Genomic DNA, 26,358 nt, shown 5'->3' on the forward strand with positions numbered 1-26,358 from the left:
TCAGAATTGGATCGCAATAGTGGAAAATAACATTTACTCAAACACTGTACTTGTGGTCAATATTGAGGTATTTTACTTGCATATCTCCATTTGAAGCTAATTTATACTCCATTACATTTCAGAGGTAAATATTGTACTTGTGTTTTTTTTTCCTGCAAGATGAGTACTTTAACTTTTATAACTTTTCAGTACATTCTGTAATACTCTCATACTTTTACTGAATTGCACATTTTGATGAGTTTTTTACTCTCGTAGTTTTATTTTTAACTGTTTTCATCCAAGTTAAATATTCTACATAAATGCAGTGGTTTTATGATATTCAACACAATAAGCAAGATATTAAGAACAATAAAAGAAAGTGATTCAAACGACTATAACATTTATTATTTCAAGTTATAAAGCATTACTTCATAAATATTTCATGTATGAAATGAAATAAAATATTAACAGCAAATTCAACCTATTTATCCTCCACAGTGATTTTATTTTAAATACTTTTAAATGTAAAATGTTAAGCATGTTGTACTTCTTCCAGCTTCTCTGGAATAATATACGATTATATATATATATATAAGGTTAGATTTATTATTTTAAAATGCTAGGATAGTTAGCATGCTAGCAAGGGTAGCAGTGTGAAACTGTTAGCATGCTAGCAGGGGGAAATATAGTTAGCTAGCATGGTAGCAGGGGTAGCGGTATAACTATAGCTAACTAGCATTGTTAGCATGCTAGCGAGACTAGCAGTTTAGACCATGGTCTGTAATGACTATGTTATCATTAGTTATATTAGTTATAACTACTGTATTATTATAGTTATTATGTTAAATACTATTATATTCAGTATATGGTGTATACGATGTAAAACTATAGCTCGCCTAGCTAGCATGCTAGCAGGGGGTAGCAGCGCGTGGACGTTCCCCCGGAAGCTGTTGTTCTTCTTCGTGGCAGGAGGAGATTGTTTGTTAGTGCCACGTTGATGGAGACCAGTGGGGACGTGGAGATCTGTCTGTAGCCGGGACCCGGTAGCCTCCTTCTTCTTCTTGTTTTTTTTAAACATACGCTAAACACAAAGCAGAACCGAAAAGGGAACCTGCACGGGCGGAGGAGTGTTTGTCACTTATTGTATGTGTGTGTGCATGTAAGAGGGAGCCAAGAAGGAAAGGTAAGCCGCTTTAGTGAAGTAATAAGATCTGTGTGTGTAACTGTGTTCTCACTGTTAGATATTGTGCAGGAAGCTAGCAGACTAGAATGTAGGACATGCTGTTCCATGTCCTGGTAAAACATTTACAATGAGTGACAATAAACTGTCCGTTTTCTGTACATTTGATCTACTGACACTCCTCGATGCCATTGCTGTGTGGCTTTAAATGGCTTTATCAGCTGTTAGCTGGCCGCTAGCTTGTAATGTACTTTTTGTTTTCCTAATGTTAACCTTTTGAATGGAAGAAGTACGCCGACTGGTTCCTCACTAGATAACCTACTTGTTATGTCATTGCTGCAACACCGCTCTGCTGTGCAGTGCACAAGTGACAATTAGTGTCAAGTCCAAGTAGGCCTTTTGTCTGTTTATGTGAATGCTGTATTTATTACAGTAGCGGGGCTGAATGGTGGAAATCAGCACAACACAAATCTGGGACCAAGACCTGAAGTACTTGTTTATGAACCTGTCACATGCAGGTCACACATGCATTGACTTAACAATGCGACGTAACAGCTTTACTAGACTTTAACTTTAAAGCATATATTTATTTGTATTTAGTTTCTAATTTATATCAATAAGGATAGACTAAATAACAGAAGCACCTCTCTGTTTAATGCATTGCTAACGTCCTCCAAAAATGTGTATTAAAAACACCTCTTTAAACCAGTTTAACTGAACATTATGACCTTTATGAATGGAGGATTTATTGCATTACTTTTAGCTAAGTGTACGTGCACATATGTACGTTGAAAGTCAGTCACTGTATTCGTTCTGTGAAAAGAGACATTCCTACAAAACTCTGTCCTGTTTGTGTTGGCAATTTCTGTGTGTTTCTTTCAAAATGTTTTTTCTAGTGCAATGTTCTTCTTTATGTTATTACACTGTCACCATGGCTTACAGGTAAACGAAGAGATTACTTCACACTAAATACACACATAGTGTGCATTGGAATCCCATTAGGAGGGGATCTTTTCACAGCCACGTGTAAAGAACATTGCATGCTTTGTTATCTGTGGTGATTCCCGCAGAAGCCACATGGAGAGGAAACAAAATAAATGTTCCTTCAACATTTGTTCTTATTTCTTTCCAGGATGAAACTTAAAGAGATCAACCGCACAGCCATCCAGAGCTGGAGCCCTGCACAGCACCACCCCATCTACCTAGCAACAGGTAAGAGCATGCAGCGAGCACCTGCACAGGCCTGCTGCTGCCGCTACCTGGTGTTCTCACTGCACGTTATGTAACTCTGGTCTTTCAGCCATTCATACAGCCTCATCAAGAGTCACAGAGTAGGAAACATTACTGGTTCTTGTGTTGTCTTTCTGCAGGAACATCAGCCCAGCAGCTGGATGCCTCCTTCAGCACCAATGCCTCCTTGGAGTTCTTCGAGCTGGACCTGACTGAGCCGTCTCTGGACATGAAGTCATGTGGCAGCCTCTCCTCCTCTCACAGGTACTTAACAGCTGCTGACGTGTTTCACGTTTCTTCTCTTTCTGTGCAGCTGTTCATCACTAACACTGTGTCCTTCCCCCCACAGATATCACAAACTGGTGTGGGGCCCCTATGGAATGGATGGGGAGGGCCACCCGTCCGGGGTCCTAATTGCGGGAGGCGAGAACGGCAACGTCATCCTGTACGACCCGGCGAAGATCATGGCCGGAGAGACCGACGTGATCATCGCCGAGAGCGACAAGCACACGGGGCCAGTGAGGGCTCTCGACGTCAACCCGTTCCAGGTCAGATCCGTTTACCTCCAGCACCACCGAGTTCAAATATCGTTCAGTTAAAAAGATGCTGATTCAGTGTTTTGTCATCTCTGCTGCAGACAAACCTGTTTGCATCCGGTGGGAATGAGTCTGAAATCTATATCTGGGACATGAACAACTTCGGCTCTCCGATGACACCAGGACCTAAAACTCAGGTGGGTTCTTTTTTACTCTGTTAACTAAATGTTGCATTTATTTTCTACTATGATTAAAAAAAATCTCAATGACTCAGTTGAATGTGCTGCATAATAACATTTCTACAATTAACACATGAAACAATGAAGACACTTGAAAGTGACTTGGTAGAACAAAAGGTAAACAATACATTTTACCTCTTTATTTAAGATTTAATCAAAATCATTTTTCTTCTTTTTACAAAATGATCAAAAAACACTGACGATGGGGAAGATCTTGGGTAGATAATAAAGACAATAAATACAAAACAAACTTTAAATCATCCCGTCTAAACTAAAGAGAAATCTGGTTTGAATTGAAATCAATAAATCTCGTCAATGCTGATCTATAGAAGGGTCCGTTCCACTTCTTCTTTTTATACATCATTTGAATGATTTTTTCAATCTTTAATAACTCTGTATCATCTCATGCATGCATATCAAGTTTGTCACAGCTGTAATGAGAGAAAGAGCTGATGTTTCTGTCTTACAGCCTCTGGAGGACATCGGCTGCGTGTCGTGGAACCGACAGGTGCAGCACATCCTGGCCTCTGCCAGCCCGAGTGGCCGAGCTTCCGTGTGGGACCTCCGCAAGAACGACCTCATCATTAAAGTCAGCGACCACAGCAACCGAGTACGTTGTTCCCTCTGCACTCAAGACAAAGTCTAAAGATCACTGACTCTCAATCCTTTGTTGCTGTCCACTCGGCTTAAACCGTTTTTGTTGTTTGTTTAGATGCATTGCTCCGGTCTGGCTTGGAACCCAGAAGTCGCCACTCAGCTGGTCTTGTCGTCGGAGGACGACCGGATGCCGGTCATCCAGATGTGGGACTTACGTTTCGCTACCTCTCCGTTCAAGATTTTAGAGAACCACACACGGTAAACACACCTGATCCATAAAGCTTTTCCTTTGCAGCTTTTAGTAACCGTGTGTCTTTTCAAGTCTGAACTGTGCTGCTGTTCATGAACAGAGGTGTCCTTTCCATCGACTGGAGCTTGGCTGATCCAGAGCTGCTCCTGAGCTGCGGGAAGGACAACAGGATTCTGTGCTGGAATCCAAACACAGCCGAGGTAAACGCTTCCTGTAAATGTTTTATGTACACAACCAGAGAAGAAGAAAAAAAGGCTGCATCCACACTACTGTTTTCTGACATCCCCAGGACAATTACATACATTTACACACAACTTAACACTTTAATAACAGACATATTTTAACATATTTGTTTGTTTATCATATCTTATTGTAATCCTCAGGTGGTGTACGAGTTGCCCACCAGCAGTCAGTGGTGCTTTGACATCCAGTGGTGTCCCAGGAACCCCGCGGTGCTGTCGGCCGCCAGCTTTGACGGACACATCGACGTCTATTCCATCATGGGAGGCACCGACCAGGCGCAGAGCCAGAGACACGCCGACCAGGTGAGATGCTCCGCTGTTGAACGGTAGCGTAGGTGAGAGGTAATCGAGGTTATTATGAGGTACTTTGAGGAGGTGAATCCTATTCAGTTCTGTTTGTACAGCCAAGTATACAACATCCTCTGTTTCTCAAAAACCAACAAGAAACCTCAGAGAGCAACAGAGGAGGGATCTCTGTCTCAATGATTTATGATATTGAAGCTGCCAAACCTTTGTCCATATTTCCTTATTTTCTTCCTCATCATGAACTTCTAACTTGACTCTGGGGTCTGTTACAGATTAGCAACTCGTTTGGGAACATGGATCCGTTTGGGACGGGGCAAACTCTGCCCCCGCTGCAGCTGCCCCAGACGGCTGCCCCGCCCGTGACGGTCAGCTCGCTGAAGAAGCCGCCCAAGTGGATCCGCAGACCCGTCGGAGCCTCGTTCGCCGTGAGTCCCGCCGCGTCTTTTCTTTTTTTCCGTGACGATCGAGAGGTTTTCAGCGTCGCTGTTGCCTGAAACCTTCTTCTGGCTCTCGTTTTAGTTCGGCGGGAAGCTGGTGTCTTTGGAGAACCCGAAGCCGAACCCGCAGCAGCCTCAGCAGACCCCGTCGCACGTCGTACACGTCAGCCAGGTCGTCACAGAAACGGCCTTTCTGAAGCGCTCCGATCGGCTGCAGGCCACTCTGAGCGCCGGCTGCTTCGTGGGTTTCTGCCAGGAGAAGATCGACGCAGCCGAAAACGAGTTTGAAAAGACTCTCTGGTCTTTCCTCAAGGTACGAAAATCAGAAACAAAATCTATTCTCTGCTCAGTAAATAAGGCCGTCGTTCCTTCAGCTGAGTTTAAGCGACTATTTTGTGTTTTCAGGCTAATTTTGAAAGTGATATCCGCAGCAAATACCTGGAACTTCTGGGGTACAACAAAGAGGAGCTGGCCTTAAAGGTGAGCAGTATTTACTACACGACCGTATGACACTATGTATATGTATTTATGTATATTTGCTGTTTAATATTTGTGTGTTTCTCATTGTGCATCTTGTGAAACGTGTCCATTTTTGTTGTTAGATTTCAGCAGCACTGGAGGAAAAGCCTGCTGACCCTCCGCAGGTACGTTTGTTTGGAGCGTTTAGTCTCACGGTGCATTTTAAAGGAATAGTTCGACATTTTGGGAAATCGACACACCGCTCTCACATCTGTCCGTTAATCATGAATCTGGAGTCAGGAGATGTTAGATTAGCTTAGTGTAGAGACTACAAACAGCCAGCTAAAGGCCACGTGTGTGTTCAGTCCAAACAGAGTGAAGTCGTAATTCACCTTAAAACCCGTTCAAGCAAGTCGTGTCCGTTGATTTGTACGAATTAAACAAACAAGATGTAATCTGATGTCAGAGCCACGTTATGTTTGCGTGACGAGTTTTGATATTATTCAAGTTTTTGCCAGTTTCTTTCATAGTTTGAAGAGCAGTTGTGGTTCCATTACTATAAAGAGCTAGAATAGACATTTTATTATCTGCGACGTTGATAGAACAGTAAATGCAGTTTTCATACCTGCAGATCTTAAAACTATTCCTTCAGCTTTTTACCAAATTATCTGCATGAGGTTCAGAAGATCACTTCCTAATTGGACAGAATATTGTTTTATGTGGCTTTCTAAACTGCTGCTCATTCTGGAGCCCACATGTGTGATGATAAGCCGCCACTGTTTATTACGACATATGGTGATTATGCAATGTGCCGCAGTTCTAGTATTAGTGTGTTCTTTGTCCTCGCCATCGTTTTCAACTTGGAAACGAGTAAAGAATCAGTTATTAACTATAAAAAGTGCATAACAGGAACTTTTCGATCTCACCGTTTTAAATGAAAACAGGAAAGACTTCACAGTAAACACTGTTATTAGAAATGACCACACTGCTCTCCTCTCATTTGTTGCTGATCAACAAAACTAACCGACCACTATTGGCAGTATTTGGTGCCACAGTTGTTGGCTCTAGTCTCTGTTTTACATTTGGCAATAAGACAATAAGTGTTGAAAGTATTCCAAAAGATGAAGCTAAAAATACTACTTCCTCTTTTTGAAGCTTTGCACAGACTTTGAAATCATTTATTCTGCTTCAAATGACTTTTAATGATTATTCGATTATCAAAATAGTTGATCAACTAGTCGACTGATATTTACAGCTCTACTTCAAATAGTTATTGAACAGCTGACATGACCAGAGTATTCTGACACGTTTTCTCCATTTTGCCGTTTTCTATGGCGTCATTTCCCTCAAAGTGTTTTCTCGCTGCGCACTTCTCACCAAATAACTAATGATATTTCTATGTTCATTTCACCCTCCCCCTTTCTCCTTTATGTTGCCGTTGAAAATTCTACCACAGCCCCTGACTTTGACCCCATATCTCCCCTCAATATTCAGGTGGAGGTGCCGGCTCCAATCAGCCTGCAGCCTTTACCACAACTCAGCATCGTGCCGCCTGTTGACAATCCTGAAGCGGCGTTCGATATGATCGCTGCAGCGGCCGTGCAGCCTGCTGACCCTCCACAGGCGGCCTTCGATATGATCGCTGCAGCGGCCGTGCCTCCAGAAGTGGCGTTCGACATGATCGCTGCAGCAGCCGTGCCGCCGACTGACCCTCCAGAGGCGGCCTTCGACATGATCGCTGCAGCAGCCGTGCTGCCGACTGACCCTCCAGAGGTGGCCTTCGATATGATCGCTGCAGCAGCCGTGCCGCCGACTGACCCTCCAGAGGCGGCCTTCGATATGATCGCTGCTGCAGCAGCCGTGCCGCCGACTGACCCTCCTGAGGCGGCCTTCGATATGATGGCTCCAGCGGCCGTGCTGCCTACTGACACTCCTGAAGCGGCGTTCGATATGATCGCTGCAGCGGCCGTGCCTCTGACTGACACTCCTGAAGCAGCGTTCGATATGATCGCAGCTGCCGTGCTGCCTGCTGATACTCCTGAAGCGGCGTTCGATATGATCGCAGCTGCCGTGCTGCCTGCTGATACTCCTGAAGCGGCGTTCGATATGATCGCTGCGGCCGTGCTGCCTGCTGATACTCCTGAAGCGGCGTTCGATATGATCGCTGCGGCCGTGCTGCCTGCTGATACTCCCGAAGCGGCGTTCGATATGATCGCTGCAGCAGCCGTGCCGCTTGCTGACCCTCCAGAGGCGGCATTCGACATGATCGCTGCAGCAAACCTTCAGCCAGCAGCCACGATGGACCTGGACCCTGCTACTGATCCTGAGACTGAAGAGCCAGCAGCAGCAGAAGCAGCAGATCCAGAAGACGCTCCTCCCGGTGAACCAGAAGAAAATGTAGACCAGGTTCTACCAGAGGAAGCAGAGGAAGAGGAGATCCCCTTGGAGGAGGAGGTACACCTTCATCACTGAACAGCCCAGCTGACGGTTGAACTCATGTTTCATCTGTTCAAAGGCGCTGCACACACACAGTTAACACACACGGGGGATTTCTAATTATGTAAGGACTGTGTGGGCTTGTACAGACCGGGTCCAGGACCAGTCAAGCAGCTACTTGCTTGATGTATTTCTGGTAACACAGTGCCCGGAAAAAGGTTGAACATCCTGTAAACAATTTGATTTGGCTTGAAAATCTTTGTTTCTCTGGTGTTTCAGGAGGAGACGGCAGCACCGGTGGAGGAGGAGCAGCCCAGTCCTCCGGAGACCTCGGCTCCACCAGTCGAGGAGCTCACGGTGGATCCAGCTCCGGCTCCGGCTCCAACTCCGGCACAAAGCGATGGAGTCAGTCTCAGCATCAGTCAAGGTAACGTTACATGAAGTTAACCAGAGAGAAGAGTTGTTCCGATACCAGTATCGCAAATGCTTCTGATACAACCTAAAATGCTGGATTTGGTTTCGGGCGAGGACAGCTGGTTAACTAAGCTGTTAGCAGCCGGTGAGCAACACAGTCCTGCCTGCTTGAATAACGGAGCTAACTGCTAACGTAAACAGAGGTTGCATTGACTTACATAATGATGCGTTCAAGCTCTATTCGGGAAGGACAGAATGGTATCGAAAACATCTCTACCAGAGAGAAAACAAACCAGAATAAAAATATAATCTGTTGTTTTGACTCCTTGTCTTCCTGCCAGATGTGGACGGGCTCATCACACAGGCCCTGCTGACCGGAGACTTCGAAGGAGCTGTGGAGCTCTGTCTTCATGACAACCGCATGGCAGACAGCATCATCCTGGCCATCGCCGGAGGGGCCGAGCTCCTGGAGAAAACGCAGAAGAAGTATTTTACAAAGACACACAGCAAGATAACCAAGGTGAGGTTGTTTTATGAAGTGTTTTATGAAGTGAGAGTTTTGTTTCAAGCGATGACGTAACTTAATGTTTTCTGTCCTGCAGCTGATCAGTGCAGTGGTGATGAAAGACTGGCATGACATCCTGAAGACGTGTGACCTGCAGAACTGGAAGGAGGCTCTGGCTGCTGTCATGACCTACGCTCAGCCCGAGGAGTTCTCTTCCCTCTGTGGTTAGTTCGAGGACTCGTGTCAACAGGGGTTCGTTTTAATAAACTTTGTTGTGAATTTGTGCCTTCTAACTGAAATCCTCCTGCTTGTTAGACCTTCTCGGAGGCAGACTGGAGACAGCGGAGGACGCCCAACTGCAATCCCAGGCCTGTCTGTGTTACATCTGTGCTGGAAACGTGGAGAAACTGGTGTCTTGCTGGACCAGAGCACAGGACGGACACTGTCCACTCTCCCTCCAGGTGCGTCTCCATCTTAAAGCTGCAAAAGCGTTGGACCCTTTGAAGGCAGCATCTCTGTCCAGCTTTCTCTATTTTAGCTCCGTGTTTGGTCTCCACCAGTCGTGAGCAAAACATTTGACTCATTTAGCTGCTACGTGCTCACCAGCTAGTCTCTAACTGTGTCTGTCTGCTGCTTAGCGGCTTGGATCTTTACGTTGTTTTGTGCTCATGGTGATCTGCGTTTCCATCCCTCAGGACCTGGTGGAGAAGGTGGTGGTGCTGAGGCGTGCGGTGGAGCAGACCCAGCGCTCCGGTCCCACCGCTATCGGCATCTTGCTGGCTGAGAAGATGAGCCAGTACGCCAACCTGCTGGCCTCTCAGGGCAGTCTGCCCACCGCCATCACCTACCTGCCCGACAACACCAACCAGGTATGAAACACACCTGGACTGTGTTGCACTAAGTTGTGCGTGTTGAGTTCTTGTGCTTGACATTAAGTGGCTGAGATGTTTTACTTGCCCGATGGGAAAATATAAGCCTATTAGTAAATAAATATATTCAACATATATTTGTACAATTGGACAAAATAAATATAATTTTTACTGTTTTGGATTTAAATGCACCATTGTGTTACTGAGCGGGAACCTCCACACATTAGCTGTTAGCTTCGTTATTAGCAACACTGTGCTACACAGAGAACACAAATGTTGCTATGCTGTTAGCTTCGTTATTAAGCTAACTAACTAGTTAGCTAAATAGTTATTTAATTAGTTCGCTAAATAACTAGCTAGCTTACCAACTAAAAAGATCAACAACAGATTTGTTGTTCACAATGTAGCATTTTTAGGTAATCGGCGACTGGAAAACATAAATGGCGTTCCTTTAATCACATATTTTACTGATTATTGGCCCCTTAATAGAGATAACATTTATTTTTCACTTACCCGAACACAGAGTTGACTTTCCGGGTAGGCGTTGATGTCCTGATAAAGTTTAGTAAAGCCTTCAGTACAGTTGACTAACCTTCTCACCGTTCTCATTTTGACCGTACAGGCTTCCGTACAGCAGCTTCGTGACCGTCTCAGTCGAGCTCTGGGGCAGCGAGCGGCTCCGGCTCCGGCTCCGGCTCCTGCCGCTCCGGCTGCTGCCGCTCCGGTACAAACCCAGAGAGCTCGGGCTCAGCCTCCCGCCCCGACTCAGACTCAGCCCCAGCATACGTTCACCCCGATCCAGCCCGCCATGGTGCCTCAGCCCACTGCAGCAGCACCACCGGCAGCTGCTCCAGTGCCCATGCCTACACCTGCTGCCTCCGCCCCAGCACCGCCGCAGTATTACCAGCCAGTATGTTCCTCTGAGTTTTACACAAGTTTCACGCTTTTATCTTTGGGAACCAGGACTCCCACTGGTTTCCTGTTCCTCCTCTATAAACATCTGCAGGTCACTCTCTAGTGATCGGGTTTCCACATTTTAGTGTGAAGCTCAGACTCTAACAGATCTCTTATCAAACCTTTTCTTGTCTTCTCACCAAAGAGTAATGGAAAACATAGAGGAAGCAGCTTCTCATGTTCGCTGGTTGCAAATGTTGAAAAGTAAACCTGATGAGATTCGATAAGAGATTCATAATTGTTCGCATTTGTTCTGTTCTTGATTTGAATGTGATGAAATGCCATCGAACCTCTTTCCCGCTCTCATTCTAACGAACCACCCGGTGAAGTGCTCATTGCTGTCGTGTTCATTTCATTGATTTCCCTTCTAGCCAGAGTTTAAATCACATCCTGATTCCTCAATGAAATATTCATGAATAATTATTTTGTTTGAGGGGCTGCATGCCTGAATAAGTCTTAATTCTTTTGTAATTTGAACCCTGGCTCTGGTCCAATGTGTGTGTTGTGGTGTCATGGTGTCGTTGGTGCCCCCCCCTCCCTCCCTCCTCCCTCCTCCCTCCTCCACGCTGCGGCCATCATCGGAATGTGCCGTGTGTCTCTGTGTGCTTCAGGTGAGGGCTGCTTCCACTGTCACCTCCTGGAGTAACCAGACTCCCACAGCCCTCCCCAATGTCCCTCCTCCTCTTCAAGTAGGCAGAGCCTCAGAGCAGCAGGTACACTGACCACCCGCCCAAACCCCCCCCCCCCAAACCCCCAACCCCCCGCGCACACACACACATACACACCCACACACACAGCTCTGATGATGCTTAATAATGAGTGTGTTCATTGATCGGATCAGTTTGTTTGGTAATACTCTGCCACTTCCTGTTGATTCTTCTGAAGCTGCGTTCCAAATCGCATACTTTTTACTTTTCACCTTTAGCGCGCACTACAGCTGCACTTACAAAGTACGCACCGTTGCATGCTGTATGCAAAGGATTGTGGGGTCAGAATAGCCAGAAATGCATGCTGGCTTCTGTGCTGCTGAAATGTGACCGGATGTAGTAGAACATCCCGGTATATTTGACATACTCTGTATTGGGACATACTAAACCTCTTCCTGACGTACTAGACAGTCTGGTGGTATGCGTATTGGATCTCACACGTTTTCTCCGTCTCCTGTGATGCATGCACCGGTTGCTCTTCTCATTTCTCCGTTTGTACGTCCTCGATTCCTTTTCCTAGCTCAGTAGAGACGGTTTATCTGTGGATTGTTCTCTTATCTTTTGTTGTGAAACTATTTCTTTGTGTGTGTGTGTGTTTCAGCAGGCGGAGCCTTCAAACCCCTCCATGTACGGGATGCCTCCGTCCTGCGCAGCTGCTCCACCTCCAGCCTCCTCCAATCCTGCCTACATGTACTCCCAACAGTACCAGCGTGAGTGGAGTTCTGTCTGTGTAATGAGTTCTTGACTTCAGGGAGAAATCCTCTGAATGGAGAGAAGAATCCAGCAACCGTGTCTCCTAAAAATATGTGAAACTTTACTATTGAATATGCAAACACACACAAATGTGTGTGTGTGTATGTGTGTGTGAGATGAAAATAAGAAACCTCCACACTGAACTTGTATTGGTCAAAGTGAACTAGTAGAATCTATATAAAGGTTATTTTTGGGAGACAGAGTTGCATCCAGAGAACAACACACAACCTTTTATTTCTTCTTTGAAACACTGACAAACATTTGTACCTGTGAATGTTTGACTCTGTTTGTGCTCCGTTAGTCACTAACAGGAGATACGAATGAATAACTTGAGTTCACATCTTTGCCTGTTGAGTCTTTTTATAACCTACAAGCTGAACATGAATCTCTTCAGCATGATCTTTACTGTTCTGTTGCTGTTGCATGATGCAGTTAGTGTAACATGCAGCGAGTTTGTCACTAACGGCATGTGTTGTATCCTGTGTGACTCCCAGCATACCACCAGGTCAACCAGTACCAACCTCCTATCTATCAGCCTCTCCAGTACTCCTCCTCCTCCTCCGCTCCTCCTCCTGCAGAGCCCCCCGGCTTTCTCTCTCAGTACACACAGCCGACATCTCCGGTCTATCCCGGACATCCTCCCGTCAACCAGTTGCCGTCCTCCTCCCGTCCTCCTTTCTTTCCCTCCTCTTCCTCCTCCTCCTTTTCCGCTCCTCCGTCCTCCGGAGCGTCTTTCCAGCATGGCGGGCCGGGATCTCCTGTGTCGTACATGCCGCCTCCTCCACCGGTCGGATTCTCAGGTACACAGCTGATCTGGTGTAAAGAGAGGACAAACGTGGTTTCCTGTTTCTAACTTCACAACTACACGAGATCTTAGTTTCAGTTCAGGTTGTCTGTTCCAGGCTGCCAGACGTAGACAAACATTTTTTATATATATATATATATATATATATATATATATATATATATATATAAAAAATGTACAATGGATAATGTACATTAAATCTTCAAACAGTAGTATGGAGCCTGCAGTATGCCGCTAGAATAATCATAAACTTCTACAGTGTTCAATCACAATTAATTCATTAATTGATGAATTCACAAAAAGCTTTTAATTAGCATTAAAAAAAATTATGAAAAATGTGAAGTTAATGATATTGTTATTCTGTAGTTCACTCATGAAATAATAAATGTTTCATGAAATGGAATTGCAAAATTTATTTTATAAAGGTTATAAAATGTTACTCATTGGCCTTCCATTAACTCTTAAAACGAAGCTTGGCCAGTTAGCTTAGCTTAGCACAAAGACTAGATGCAAGTGTTAACAGTAAGATCCCCTCACCTTATCCCCTACTTCCAGTCTTTATGCTAAGCTAAGCTAACGGCTGTAGCTTCATATTTAGCGTACAGACATGAGAGCGGCTTTTGATCTTTTTTTGTGACGTGTGATTCCCAAAATCAGAACTTTTTTTTTTTTTAAAGAAATGGTTGATCACATTTCACGTCATTAAATAGACTTTAACCCGGTGGTGTGAGAATGAGAATGAATCTTATTTTGTTTTTCTGTAGGACCTCAGAACGGCTGGAATGACCCTCCGGCCCTGAACAGAGCGTCAAAGAAGAAGGTGAGTCTTCTGAAGCGCTGCAGTCTGTCAGTGTGGACAGTAGTACACTTTATGTATAAATATATACTATGTGTGTGTGTGTGTATATATATATATATATATATATATATATATATGTATATATATATATATATATATATATATATATGTATATATATATGTATATATATATATATATATATATATATATATGTATATATATATATATATATGTGTGTGTGTGTAAATATAATGTGACGTCTTTCAGCCGGCTCCAATGAACTACACCCCTCCTGCCCCCATCACTGCTCCCATCATGGCTCCACCGGGCGCTGACCCTCAGGCCCAGCAGGTCCCCTCTGGGGCCCCGCAGGCTATGGGCCAGGGGCCACACGGTGCCCAGGTCCCCTACTCAGGCATGCACCAACAGCACCACCAGCACCACCAGCAGCAGCAGCAGCAGCAGCACCAGCAGCAGCAGCTCTCCCCTCCACCCATGAACCCTGCAATGCCCAAGACCAGTATGGAGGGGGCACCGGGAGCTCCTACTGGAGATGTTATACAGGTACACAGTTCTTCTCTGTCTCAGGACATTAAGACTACAGCTTAAAAATGTCTTGAGTAACAGCGTCCCTCCTGCACATGTAGGCCTTATGGTCTGTTTGACTCTAAATGGACCATCATTTACTAAATGAACATCATGCTGTATTGAAGAAGACTTGAAACTAGAGATTGAGACCATAAACTCATGTTTACAATGTTTACTGAGGTAATAAATCAAGAGAGAAGTAGAGTCATTTTCTCATAGACTTCTATACAACCAGAGGAGTCGCCCCCTGGTGGACACTAGAGAGAATGCAGCTTTAAGACACGTAAACGTAGCAAAAGATACGCGTTTTAAAACGAAAGCGTAGTTGTGTGGATGTCGCCTTGATCTCCTCACCCTGTTTTATCGCTTTCAGCCTCTTCGGTCCATCCCCGCTGAGAAGATCATGAAGAAGCCGATCCCCGAGGAGCACCTGGTCCTGAAGAACACGTTTGAGGGGCTCATCCAGAAGTGCTTGGCTGTAGCTACCGACCCCGTGAGTCCGTCTGACGCGGGAATAACGACTCAATTCATCTCGTTTTAACAAAGTGATTCATTAGATGTGTGATTGTTACTCGATTTCATCGTTTTACAGCAAACTAAGAGGAAGCTCGATGACGCCAACAAACGTCTGGAGGCGCTCTACGACAAACTCAGAGAGCAGAAGGTGAGTGACAATAATAAAGAGTCTAGATTTATAAAACTAAAATGCTGGAAGATGGAGACAATGTGGTGTCTGTTCAGTTTTAACCACAACATGTAAAATACTACCACAGTAATATTTGAACAAGCTCACTACAGTTTGTAACAGATCTTTTGACGGTAGCCATGAAGGAAATAAGACCACAGAACTGCTGAAAAAATGCAGAAAGCCGAACGTTTCAGACTTTCCTGAAATCTAACCGATCGTCTGAGAGACCGATAATCCGCACGACAACCAATCCAGCAGGAATCCGGATTAGGGAGATTTATTCAGGGTTCAAATCTGACGTTGTGTCCGCCCAGTTTAAGAGGTTTTGGTGAATCCGTCTTGGACTCGTACGAGCAAACGTCACAGAAAAAAACAGAATTAGAAAACCAAGATGTTGCTGTACGAGGCCCAGAGTTGCTCATCCTGCTGAATATCTGTCGCTGAAAGCCTCAGGATGCTTCTCACCAACACCTCCCTCTGTTCTTCTCTGCAGCTCTCTCCGGCCATTGTAGGAGGACTTCATAACATAGCCCGGAGTATAGAGGCCCGATCCTACGCGGAGGGCCTCAGCATCCACACCCACATAGTCAGTAACAGCAACTTCAGCGAGACGTCAGCGTTCATGCCCGTCCTCAAGGTGGTGCTGACGCAAGCCAACAAACTCGGGGTGTGATGTCGAGTCTCTGACCGGCGGAGAGTCGAGCTCGCTTCACGGGGAGCTTTTTGAGGAAGAATTGTGAGATGTAGGAAAAATCCTGTTTTAATTCTTCTTCTTTGTGCCATTCATGTTTTCTGACACAACTCAAACACAAGCCATGCGATCAGTCGTGGTGGTGAAAGGGACTTCTGAGCGCCGCGCAAACTGCAAACTGCTCACGTGGAATAAAGGGCTGGAGACTAGTTTTATCAAAGCACCACCTTCATCTACCAACATGCTAACAAGCTACGCTAACCATTCGTTTTTTATTTTCAAACTTGGCCACATAGAGGATTATGCAGTAATTGTGTTGAAGCATAATCAAACTAAAAGCAGGCAAAATATGAGGAAAGGCACAGCGTCGGCATATTTAATACGGAGATAAATATTAATAAATATGGAATTTATAGACCAACTTAAATAGGAAAAGCAACGGGAGATTCAGGAATTAAAGGGCATTTCTATTTACTTGTGTTGAGACGATCAAACTATATAACACAATAACGCTCATCTTAATTAATTCGGCATTGACAGCGGGCTGCTGATACAGTCGTTTAAGAAATATTAGCTTGTTCATCTTTATAGTCTTAACATTCGTGCACTACAGTAATGCTCAGCTACCTTTATAATCCATGAATACATAGAACTTTCTCTCTAAAAGTACAAAATCATGCTTTATTTGTACGTATGAATGCATTATTGTCTGCACGCATTTTGCAACAAAGCTGCAAATGACGCAGTTTAGAGACGACGTAGACGGAATGTATTATGAATTTAAAAACATGGCATTAGTTGAAGTTAAAACCAGTAGTCTGATGCTTTTTTTAAAGTACTGAATAAGACTTTTGTTAGTACCGTCATCCCCTCTTTCTGCTTTTACTGGCTTACTTTCACCACCGGTGTCACTACGTAGAACACATTGGACCAAGATATTGTCAGTGTGTGGGATCTGTCAATGCAAAGCAATGCAATCCCATTTGTTAGAGATGTTTTTATGTCTTATTTCAGTTTTTTATTTTTTTTCCCGTGTAATCATGAGGCTCAGCAAAGTGCAATGGACTTTAAAAAAAAAAGAAGAAGACTTTTAGTGCTTTTATGGAATTTTAAAGTATGCATGCTTAAACAAACGCCAACAGTCGTCTTTGACGGCTCTGGAGGTAAATTATCTAATTAATCAGACCTCAGAAGGAAACAGGAAGTAGACTTGTACTTGATTTTCATTCCAACTATGATGAGGGCTGTAGTTTATGTTGTTAATAAAAGGAAAACAAGTCTTTGTTTAAGATTGACTACATGCAATATTTTCAATAAATAGTATTTATTTACAACATGATGTTGCAGCGTTTTGATTTCATTTGCTTTCTTTTACATTAAAATATGTAAGTGCATGACACAAAACACCAGTGATGTACACATTAATAATCCAGTAATATATGATTCTGAAATTGACCTGTATAATGAGTACTTTTACTTTTGGTACTTAAAGTGTATTTTGATGCTTATATACTTTTGTAAGTGATATTTTGAAGACTTTAACTTGTAACAGAGTAATTTCACACTGTAGTGCTACTACTTTTACTTAAATAATAAATAAAAAAATCCACCCCTGCATTATCACATTAGTGTACTTTCTTTATTTACAATGCAGCGCTTTTATTTTGAAGGGTAGATGTCCAAACCGGAAAACCTGTGTTACCAGAATTAAAGTCGTCTTTTACCTTATGAATGAAACGACGACATTGTTACAACTTTAGCAGCTGTTACCGACATTTATTACCGACTAGTATTACAGATTATTTATATACAGTATTTACAACACAGGTAACGGAAACACGGAGCAGAACCATCGGTGAGAGATTATCCTCAGGGCGGACAGGTAAAACCGTTTTATCGACACTTTACGACAGTTATTATATGTTTACGAACCAACAAGCCTGGCACCTCCCTGTTTAGTTTCACTTTGATGCTGTTTGTTAAATACGTAGTAATGACTCAAGCTCTTCTTCTGTGGTGTTTAAAGGAGACAATACCTTAAATACACATGAAACCTATAGAAGTTTTCACGCTCTTCTGTGGCGTTTAAAGGCGACAACATGTTAAATACATATTAAAAACTACAGAGGTTTTCAAGCTCTTCTTCTGTGGTGTTTGAAGGAGACAAAATGTAAAAAAAACTATAGAAGCTCTAAAGCTAAAGAAGGTCTGGTCTCACCTCAGTGTTTATATTGACATGCATCTTTAAATGCTAACACAAGCTCTTCTTCTGTGGTGTTTAAAGGAGACACGATGTGGTGCTGCAATCCGTGGGCTCTTCTACCACCTGTCTACTCTTTATTCACAGCTGCTGGTCTGTGGGTGGTGTAAGTTATGTTTATTATTATTATAGGACTAACTTTAAATATCAGTTTGACAGCAGCCTTTAAGAAATGATAATAATGTAATAAAATTGTACCCACATCTCAAGCTTTCTTTCACAGTTTCCTGTGATATTTAGTACAGTGTGCTGTAGGATTAAGTATAATCTCAGTGCAGAGGAGTGGCAGTGTGGACGTGTTGTGGCAGGAAGCTTTGGATGGGAGAAACAGCTTCTCCTCTTCATTGTGAAATAAATAACAACTTTAACATTTTTAGACAGCAGCTCTGAGCATCCTGGTTAACCTCAACATGTCACTGGAATAAACAACTACAAAGAGACCTAAAAATACCACAGAGACCCAAATGAGTAACATTTGCTCCTACAAAATGACTACAAAAAGACACAGGCAACTACTAAAAGACAGAAAGACTTCAAAGATACACAAGTAACTACAGAAATAGGCAAAAAAGACTACAAAGTGACACAAACAACTACAAAGAAACAAATGACTGAAGTGACATTTACTACTACAAAGATACTCAAAACCACTTCAAGGAGACACACATACTTAAGAGTCACAAATCCCAACTACAAAGAGATACAAAAACAAATTATAAAAGACAAACAACTACAATGACTCACAAAACGACTACCAAGAGACAAAACAACAAAGTAACATGAAAACTACTACAAAGAGACATGAAACGTCTTCAAAGCTTCATAACGACTACAAAGAGAAGCAAGGACTACAAAAAGATGCCAAACATAGAGACACTAATTGACTACAAAGAGACTATTGTATATTATATCTCTATTCATCTTTAATATTACTTCCCTGCTGTGTTTTGATGCGTTTGAACAGATACTTTGTAGCTGTCAATGATGAGAAGATCGCACCACTGGGTTCAAAATACAGGTAATAAATATATTGCAAATAATGACATTTTATCTCTACATCTTTGGATTAATCTGATGTTTTAATGTCTTTTCAGGAGAGGAAATGGATCCCTTTATCCTCCCTACATCAGGTACACACTCATCATCTTCTTTTCACAATAAAAGCATAGTTTTACTTTATTTTGGAGCAGCAAATTCAACTGTCTCCGCCTTCAGTATTGCAGGAAACTCTCCACCAGCCAGCTGCATCTTCAGCGAGGTCATGAACTTGGCTGCGTTTGTGGGTGAGAACGGTTAAAACGCAGGTTTGTGTAAGTTGACTTCAGCCAAATGTTTCGTAGTTATTTATTTCCCGTCTCCATCACAGGGTTCATCATCGCCGTCCTCAGATTCCTTCAGCTGAGACGCAGAATGGACAAACAGTGGCTGAACGTCTGCAGTCTGGTGGCTTTCTCCATCGGCTGCTTCGGGATGACACTTCTAGGAAACTTCCAGGTAACGTGCACCACACACACACACACAAACACACACACACACGTATTTGACTATTTATCAGAGTTAATTCATTGGTTTTGGTTTCAGCTTTTCAGCGAGGAGATGATCCACAACGTTGGCACCTTCATGACGTTTGGATTGGGAACGCTGTTCTGCTGGCTGCAGTCCTACATCACCCTGAGAGTTAATCTGAGGAACGAAGGGAGGAAGGCCGGCCTCCTTCGCTTCCTGTTGTCCGGATCCATCACCGTCTGCATGATTCTCTGTATCCTTTGTCTGTTTGAAGAGAGTGAAGGAGATGTTGTTTAAACCGGGTGTCGTGGGTTTAAAGAGGCCCTGGTCAGTTTTCTTCAAATCAATTGAGTTGTTTTGTTTGTCAAATATCACAAAATATAATATAGGTGCATGATGACATCCCACCGATAATCCAAAACCCAAATATAAAGATATTCAAAGCAGCAAATCCGAGAATGGAATCGTCAAATATTTGACATTTTTGCTTGAAAACCTGCCTAATTAAATCAACTGTTTCAGCTGTAATATAGAGAGAGACTGGGAGATCACAGGTTGCCATGTTCTGTTCCCGTTATCCCTCGTTTTCATGATCTCACCCTTAACTCACCCGCCGCAGACTTCTCCCTGATGTCTCAGCGCCTCCACATGCAGGCGGCTCAGAGCCAGTGGGCGCTGGTCATGTTCTTCCTCGCCTTCCTCGGAACGTTCGCCATCGAGTTTCGTCACAGCCGCTTTTACGTCGTGTGCACGGACGACTCAGCCGTCCGGTCAGAGAACCTCTCCGACCCGTCCCGGTACCAACCGGACCAACTGTAGAGACGTCACACCGCCTCATGTTTAACTATCACATCTAGTGGAGCTGTTTTTTTACCTTTATTTACACCTGATCACCACTTCATGTTGCATGTTTACCTGTTATATATATATATTTTTATCTATAATCATCATTAATAGTAGAAAAGTCTGCTGGGTTTGTTACTTTTTCTCTATATGCAAAGGGTCTTTTATTAATTATTTTTAAACATTACAACCGTCCAAATCATTTTTGTAGCTTTTCAAATGTTTTAGTTGTATGAATCTATCAGATTTTACGATTTAAAATGCAAATTTGCACACAAGTACAATCAGTATCAATAAAAATTCAGCAAAATGTATTTAAGCCGTCGATAAATTTATTATCTTTTGAGTTTTTGTATCCACTGGTTTTTCCGTTAAGTAGGTTGCCTCATGAAAACGGTCTAGAATGATTATTATAGTGTGGATTATTCAGAATAAGAAGTTGCTTAGCTTAGCTTAGCATAAAGACGGGAAACAGATAGCCTTGCTCTTGAGGAAAAATATATTTTAAAGGAATATTTAAACCCCAAAATGCTCATTTGTTTTAATTAGGTTGCGTTGTTTGAGAGTTTGTAATCAGATGTTTTGATATAGTTTTGCTGTTAAACGTGACCCTCATTTAAATTCATCAAGACTTTTGTTTTTGATTCTTTGTTCATTCAAGGTAACACGAGGTGAGTATCTGATGTACAAATGGTCATTTTGTGGGTGAAATATTCCTTAATGCTGAATTCAGTGTTTTTATTTATTTAAATGTGAGTGTTTTTATTATTTCTCCTCCAGAATTTGAAAATAAAACCGGTTTTATTTCCAGGAGTTTCTGTAAAGATCTCCATTTTAAAAGGAATAGTTCGTTTTGGGAAATACACTAATTTGCTTTCTTGCCAAGAGTGAAATGACTGACTGAGTGAATATGAAGCAGCAGTCAGCAGCTGGTTAGCTTAGCATAAAGACTGTAAACAGAGGGAAACAACTAGCCTAGCTTCGCCCAAATGTAACAAAATCCACCAACCTCTAAAGCTCACTGATTAATCAACAAGATATATTTACTGTGCAGACAAACTGCTCATCTAACTCTCGGTAAGAAAGCAAATAAACATAAATCCCAACATTTTAAATTTGTCCGTTAAAAATGTACATTTGGCTCAATAGCACCCGGGACGATGGAGAGAAGTATTTTAGGATTTGGACCCTTTAAAGGTTTTAGTCAAACAAACATTCAGACTGAAGGAGAAAACAGGCTTCTGTGTGAGACAAGGCATTTATTGGAAGCTTTTATATCATCATGTCCTGAATAACACCAATTATGTTTCACACACACACACAAATCATCAATTTGGCAATTTGTTCGGTTAACTTTCCAACACCAACATTACGAGGATGGCACATTTAAATAGACACCATTAACCTGCTGAGGGGGAACTAGTTCAGACAAAGGATGAAATGAGAACTTCCTGTCAGCGGCACCACAGCCGAGTGCATCGAGTGCTACTTTCTAAAACATTACAACAGATAAACAGTCGAGTCACTGGATAAAACGTCTCACATCTGCAACACGTGTGTGTGTGTGTGTGTGTGTGGAGGGAGAACACAGCACATGGATGGTTTACAACAAATACAACACATAGAGGTGGAAAGTTTTAACATCGGAGAGCAACCACAGACGGTTCATCTAAAAGGTAAAAAGGTAAAGAAACTTCACAGGTGTGCAGTTTACTTCATCTACAGCTTTATGTTTCTGTTCTCTGCCAGTCGGTCGAATGGTCCAGTGAGGCTGACGACGCCCCGCAGAAAGGCGTCCCGACTGGTGGCTAACCGCCCCAGCAGCATCTCCTACACTTCTTCAACTGTCACAAGCAAAAACATGAAGAGTGGCAATAAGGGAGGAGGAGGAGGAGGAGGAGGAGGGGGAGGAGGAGGGGGAGGAGGGGCAAATAGAGGAGAAGGAACAGGTCGTTTGTGAGATGAAGTCAGAGGAGTCGTCCTCGTCTTCCTCCACGCTCGGTGTTAAACGCGTCCCGTCACCTCCAGCTGGCTGAAGGACGTGACGAGGTCGTAGTGGGTCCGCTCGTCATCCGTCAGCTCCATGTTTCCAGGCCGGACCACCACCACCACGTTCACGCCGGCGTCTTCAGCGGCTTTAGCCTCTGCAACGACAAATATACACGAGTGAGTACATGGCTGATGGGAACACAATAACAGCACATTAAACACAATTATAGTACTGAGTATGATTAAAAACCTCATTTCAGCAAAGATTATTTTTCCCACAAAGCATATAATTATTGTACAACAAAGGGACATATCCTAGTATTTATTTTTAATTATAATTATTATGCATTTCCAGTGCAGAAGACTGTCGTAAACGCATCACTGCAAACCTTCTCACCTCGAGTGACGTCGGTCAGGAACGTGAGTTCCTCGGGTTGACAGCCGATCCTCTCAGCGATCCTCTCGTAGCTTTTAGCGTCAACTTTAGCTCCTATACTGGTGTCAAAGTGACCATCTAATAACTGAAGCATTAAAATATCATTAGCCACAACATACATATAACATTTACAGCATGTAAATAGTAAAACCATTAAAATAATGTATGTAGAAGACAAATGTTCCTGATAAGTCAGAAAATGTGATAAACAAAGATAATTCTGTAAAATAATTGTCTCAGAAATGTAATATCAGTGTCTATGTTTGTATGAAATGTCTTGATCTCCTGATGAGTATTAAATACTTACATCTAACACATCTCCTTCGACGGAGTATCCAAACAGGAGCTTCTGGGCCTCCACGCTTCCAGACGAGTAGATGAAGACTTTGAGTCCGTGAGCTCTCCACCGTCTGATGGACGGAGTCACATCCTGGTAGACCCTGTTTATGAACACATGAATCAGAAGATAAACAGCATTTCATTACATTCAGAATGCTCATTGAGCCAAATGTTATGTCCTAAAAGCATCTCAGGAATCTAAACCGTATTATTAGTTTGAGCATTGTTTGTTATTATATTCAGGAAATAAATTATATATTTCAGCCCTTTTTCTATTTAATTAAAAATATCAAAAAATATTAATAAATCAGTTTCAGTTTTGTCTTGTATAAAGACAAACATAAAACATATAATTTAATATATTGTTTAAATGGGGCCCTGATCGCAAAGTTATTATTATTACGTTATAACATGTTTGTATTTATGCTAATTGGCTACAGGGCTGTAACTTACAAATGTTTTTTTATTAATATTATTGGTTAATCAAAGAAAAGAAAGCAAACTCTCACATGCTGGAATAAATTCATGTTTAGTTGAATTGTAAAAATCAATAAAAACCTTTATTGATATCAAAACAGTTGCTTATCACCTAATCAATTAACTGCATCAGCTCTAATTGGCGAGCAAATTACCATAATATGTATCAATTTAACTGGACTGTAGTATTACGACTGGATGACTGAAGGTTGAATCCCGCCTGAGAATGGCGGACCCCGCCACTGTTAATGTAAACTCCTATACAGCGACTTGAAGACTAAATCAGCGTTAAAATAAACACTCCTCTGGACTGTAAACCACTTCAGTCATTATGTTTTCCAGCTTGATGGACCGTTACATTCAGTATTCATGTTCTCTTCCTGGAAACCTTGTCGAGTCATCGCTCCAGTTTGAGCAGAGCAGAATTTTGAAGTGAGGAAAACGGATCAGTGTACTTACTCGCCTTTGATTCTCCCAGAAGAATACGCTGCCCTCCACATGTGACCCTGGATCTGTTTGAGCGCCGTGGACTTCCTGTCTGCTGCCATCTGCCACATGACGTTGTCCACCACCTCCCTGATGGCCTTCTCCTCGTCCGTGTGGACCGTCTGGTCCACGGTGTGAACCGGGCACGACCGGTTCTGTCTCATGTCCTCTTCGAACTGCAACAACGGTCAAATCAAATCCTCAGGAATCAGGAGGTTTTCACCAGCCAGTGAATCGCTTTTATATTTAAAAATCTGGCTGTTTTTAATTCATCTACGGGTGAATAATTCTCCGCTTCAAGTCTCAATAATTTCAGCAAAATGAAGAAATTTCATACCATGTATTTTTGCAACCTTGCATTCTCACATCCTGACACTTAGTTGTAATTGTGGTTTTGTACTCCAGCTCATTACATTAAAAGTAGAGGTTATACTTTTGATTTTCAGCTCTACTTTAAGAGTGTTAACATCCATCTCGTGTCACACACACACAATATAGAAATTATCGTCCTTTTTACACCTAGGACCCAGTTTAAAAAAATGACGATATTCCACTTTTTTAAAACACAAATATTTGCTTATTTGATACCAAACGGATTATATTTGTGTATTAGACTGTTGGTCAGACAAAACAAGCTGACTGAATATGCCAACATTTTATGGACCTGATTGACTCATCAATAAAAGAATAAACTGCTGGATAATACAAGTCATCCATAGCTGCAGCTCTGTTACATACAGTCTTCTCCTCCGTCTCTCTCTAAGCTGTTGACCGTTAGACACTGTTAGCAGGAAGAAATCAGCTCTTGATTCAATCTTGAGAGCTCGTCATCTCTTCACCTGTTTCTTCAGCAGATGAACATCTTGTTTGCACTCGTCTTCCTCCCAGTGATTAGACAAGTACTCCTCCAGATGCTCCCTGATGTACGGAAATAAGATATCCTGAAGAACACAAAGTGGAGTCATTAGGTGGCTTCTTTACAGAGAGAAATATAAATTATTCAGATACTAAATATGGTTTGTATCCATTAAGAAAAATGAAGACAAATTCTCTTTTCTCTTTCATTTATTAATATTTAATTTACTGTTTTGTGCATTTGGTGCATAATATTTTGACTGTTTGTGTATTTTGTGATCCATAAATGATATGCTGCGTTCATGTCAAATGGGATTAATTAACATCTGGATGGATCTACCTACAGCTGGTTGGTTGTGTGAACATAATTAAAATAAATACTGTCCAGTGACAATATGACATTATATCCTTTAAATCTGGGTTTAATTAATTATGGGATTCCCATACTTAAACTATTGTCCATCTGTTCTGGAATTATCTTATATAAAGACAATAACAATAAAACAGCTATTAATACTATTAGACTGTCCTCACAATGTAATGTTTTTTATTTAAATTACTTTCTATTTACTCATGTTGACCCCTAGCATGTTTTATATACCTTTATTATATTTAACCATCTGTTTAATATGCTGGACAATTGTCTCATTGTAATCTTAACCGATTAAAATAGTAGTAAAAAAGTAATTACAAGTTGGAAACTTATAATTACGACAACTCCCATATGACCTGAACGCGACATATGGTCTGTTTTTATCGTGCAGTGACTTAATATTCTGACAATTATAGTTACATTTTAAACGAGTTTGTTGTGCAATGTGACTATAAAGGGGGTAATTAAGAAAAGGAGCAAGACAAATATACAAGAATATGAAGAAAAATATGGTTAAAATGAGTCAAAACACCGTCGAGCTAAAGCTGGTTTATAGCTGGTGACAGTCATCTGTTAGCATAGCCGCTGTAGAGAAGCTAAGCTACATAGTTAGCTTACAATCCTGTTACATTAGTATGCTAGAAAAACAACAGCTCCGTCTAATACAACTTACCTTTACAAACGTGATTGGTGTTGTTGTTCCTTCGATATCCAGCAAGAGTGCACTGGTGCTAGCAGGAATTGAAACAGTGGCCATTTTTTATTTTTAGGAGAGTCTGCAGCTGGTTAGCTGACGTTAGCTTAGCTTATAATCAGCAGCACCACCACAGTGTTAAAAGTAAGTAAGCGCTCCTTGCTGGTTCTCAAAATTATTATATTATTATCCGAGCGCGAAGAGATGTCACGTTACTACCTGGTTAGCTGTTGTTAGCTGCTAGCTAGCTATGCTTTGCCATCACAGTCGCAGCTAACACATACACACTACTGACTTGACTAAAGGAGAGCAGTGAGCACACATGTTCAAATGCTGTCATGTCAGTTCAGGCCGCTATTCGACAGGGTAGCGCTACTCAGCGTGCTTCTGCCGTAAATTAGACGAAGAAGAAGAAGAAGCAAACGGAAATGGGCT

The 26,358-nt window shown here is 42.4% G+C and overlaps 3 protein-coding genes across 8 annotated transcripts; 2 read left to right on the plus strand and 1 right to left on the minus strand.

Annotated features, from left to right (window-relative positions):
- Nucleotides 1–1,003: 1,003 nt before the first annotated feature.
- Nucleotides 1,004–16,308, plus strand: sec31a (SEC31 homolog A, COPII coat complex component). 5 transcript variants are annotated; one of them, XM_079178863.1, is made up of 28 exons: nt 1,004–1,162; nt 2,292–2,371; nt 2,530–2,653; nt 2,739–2,937; nt 3,027–3,122; nt 3,634–3,774; nt 3,877–4,019; nt 4,112–4,211; nt 4,395–4,556; nt 4,832–4,984; nt 5,079–5,309; nt 5,402–5,476; nt 5,599–5,640; nt 6,950–7,909; nt 8,171–8,318; nt 8,647–8,825; nt 8,908–9,034; nt 9,126–9,271; nt 9,506–9,679; nt 10,302–10,589; nt 11,245–11,346; nt 11,942–12,050; nt 12,588–12,893; nt 13,663–13,718; nt 13,966–14,262; nt 14,660–14,779; nt 14,879–14,950; nt 15,468–16,308. In XM_079178863.1, exons 2-28 carry the CDS (start codon nt 2,293–2,295, stop codon nt 15,645–15,647), a joined length of 4,809 nt encoding a protein of 1,602 aa, XP_079034989.1. In that variant the 5' UTR covers nt 1,004–1,162; nt 2,292; the 3' UTR covers nt 15,648–16,308. The 5 variants fall into 5 exon arrangements, with proteins under 5 accessions (XP_079034989.1, XP_079034992.1, XP_079034990.1 ...); XM_079178866.1 differs by lacking the exon at nt 12,588–12,893; XM_079178864.1 differs by lacking the exon at nt 11,245–11,346.
- Nucleotides 16,309–17,419: 1,111 nt separating this feature from the next.
- tmem150c (transmembrane protein 150C) lies at nt 17,420–20,793 on the plus strand. 2 transcript variants are annotated; one of them, XM_079179155.1, is made up of 8 exons: nt 17,420–17,547; nt 17,950–18,031; nt 18,890–18,943; nt 19,020–19,055; nt 19,141–19,208; nt 19,292–19,419; nt 19,507–19,684; nt 20,051–20,793. In XM_079179155.1, the coding sequence occupies exons 2-8, from the start codon at nt 17,958–17,960 to the stop codon at nt 20,248–20,250; spliced, it is 738 nt and encodes a 245-aa protein (XP_079035281.1). In that variant the 5' UTR covers nt 17,420–17,547; nt 17,950–17,957; the 3' UTR covers nt 20,251–20,793. The 2 variants fall into 2 exon arrangements, with proteins under 2 accessions (XP_079035281.1, XP_079035282.1); XM_079179156.1 differs by lacking the exon at nt 17,420–17,547 and adding an exon at nt 17,662–17,835.
- Nucleotides 20,794–21,525: 732 nt separating this feature from the next.
- enoph1 (enolase-phosphatase 1) lies at nt 21,526–26,237 on the minus strand. The gene is made up of 6 exons (XM_079179018.1): nt 25,903–26,237; nt 24,841–24,942; nt 23,975–24,177; nt 23,007–23,139; nt 22,661–22,784; nt 21,526–22,418 (listed from the first exon to the last, which is right to left on the minus strand). Exons 1-6 carry the CDS (start codon nt 25,984–25,986, stop codon nt 22,279–22,281), a joined length of 786 nt encoding a protein of 261 aa, XP_079035144.1. The 5' UTR covers nt 25,987–26,237; the 3' UTR covers nt 21,526–22,278.
- Nucleotides 26,238–26,358: the final 121 nt, after the last annotated feature.

The sequence above is a fragment of the Pholis gunnellus genome (assembly GCF_910591455.1).
Source record: "Pholis gunnellus genome assembly, chromosome: 18".
In the NCBI taxonomy this organism is placed as follows: Eukaryota; Metazoa; Chordata; class Actinopteri; order Perciformes; family Pholidae; genus Pholis; species Pholis gunnellus.